At 44.2% G+C, this 1,188-nt stretch overlaps 1 protein-coding gene across 1 annotated transcript; it reads right to left on the reverse strand.

Annotated features, from left to right (window-relative positions):
• Positions 1 to 267: 267 nt before the first annotated feature.
• LOC148277874 (uncharacterized) lies at positions 268 to 622 on the reverse strand (the record flags this gene model as incomplete). The annotated part of the gene is made up of 1 exon (XM_088232256.1): positions 268 to 622. A coding segment is annotated over exon 1 (355 nt), but the record flags the coding sequence as incomplete, so codon positions are not given.
• Positions 623 to 1,188: the final 566 nt, after the last annotated feature.

Genomic DNA, 1,188 nt, shown 5'->3' on the forward strand with positions numbered 1-1,188 from the left:
TATTCGTGTTGTCTTTCATCTTCTTCTTTTTTCAGGATAATTTTTTCCATGTAACCAGCTGCATTCTTCCAGTTTGTCTCGCTTTGGAGCATGATTTTCACCAAGTTGTCTGGTGTTACTTCTTGATGCCCCATTTGCTGCATCATCGTTTGTCTTTCCGGTGACCATTTTGGGCAGCGGAATAGCGTGTGCTCCGCATCGTCTGTCTCCGCCTCGCAGTACACACATGCCTCCGTTGTGGCTTTTTGGATTTTTTGAGATACTTACCGAACACTCCATGTCCCGTCATGCACTGAGTCATTCGGAAGGTTACTTCTCCATGCTTACGCATCAGCCATGGTTCAACATTTTTAATTAGTCTATGCGTCCACCTTCCACCGGTTGCCTCCGACCATGCTTGTTGCCACTCCAGCAATGTTTTTTTCCTCTCAGATTTTTTGTCTTCTTCAGTTGTCATGTTGTACTGTCTGTAAAGTCTGTCTCTTTCTTTTGCCAGCAGTTCTATTGGGATCAAATCCGCTAGTACTAGGGCAGCGTCTGTCGACACCGTTCTGTATCCACTGCACACTCTGAGTGCTATCAATTTTTGGGTGGATCTGATTTCTTGACGATTTTGGGTCATATTTACCTTGTTTGCCCATATTGGCGCTGCATACAGGACGATGGATTGGGTTGCCATTGCCATTACTCTTCTTTTCCCTGCGCTTGCCCCTCTGTGTTTGGTAGTATTGTACTTAGGGCCCTTATGGTTTTTTGCGCTTTTTCGCAGACTTTTTTTACATGTTCTTTCATGGCCAGGCGTTTATCTATTATTACCCTAGATATGTTACACTTTTTACTGGCTTGATCTTTACTCCGCCGATCTCAAATGTCAAATCGGGAATGCCCTTTTTTTCCCCTAGTATAATAGCTTCTGTTTTTTCTGGTGCAATCTCCAGTTTGTTCTTCTCCATCCAGAGGTTGACTGAGTGTAGCGCCCTATTAGTTTTAGCCATTAACTCTCTTTTGGTCGCTGCTGTAACGGATATTGCTAGGTCGTCAGCATAGCATACATATTCTACACCTTCTGAGACGTCCACCTCCATCACGTCATCATATAGAACATTCCACAAAGTTGGCCCTACGACCGATCCCTGCGGAACACCTCCAGATACTTCTTCTTCAGTTTTCTTGTCAAGTATGACATGT

The sequence above is a fragment of the Micrasema longulum genome, unplaced genomic scaffold (genome assembly GCF_059751315.1).
Source record: "Micrasema longulum isolate JH-2025_06_02 unplaced genomic scaffold, ASM5975131v1 h1tg000963l, whole genome shotgun sequence".
NCBI lineage: Eukaryota > Metazoa > Arthropoda > Insecta > Trichoptera > Brachycentridae > Micrasema > Micrasema longulum.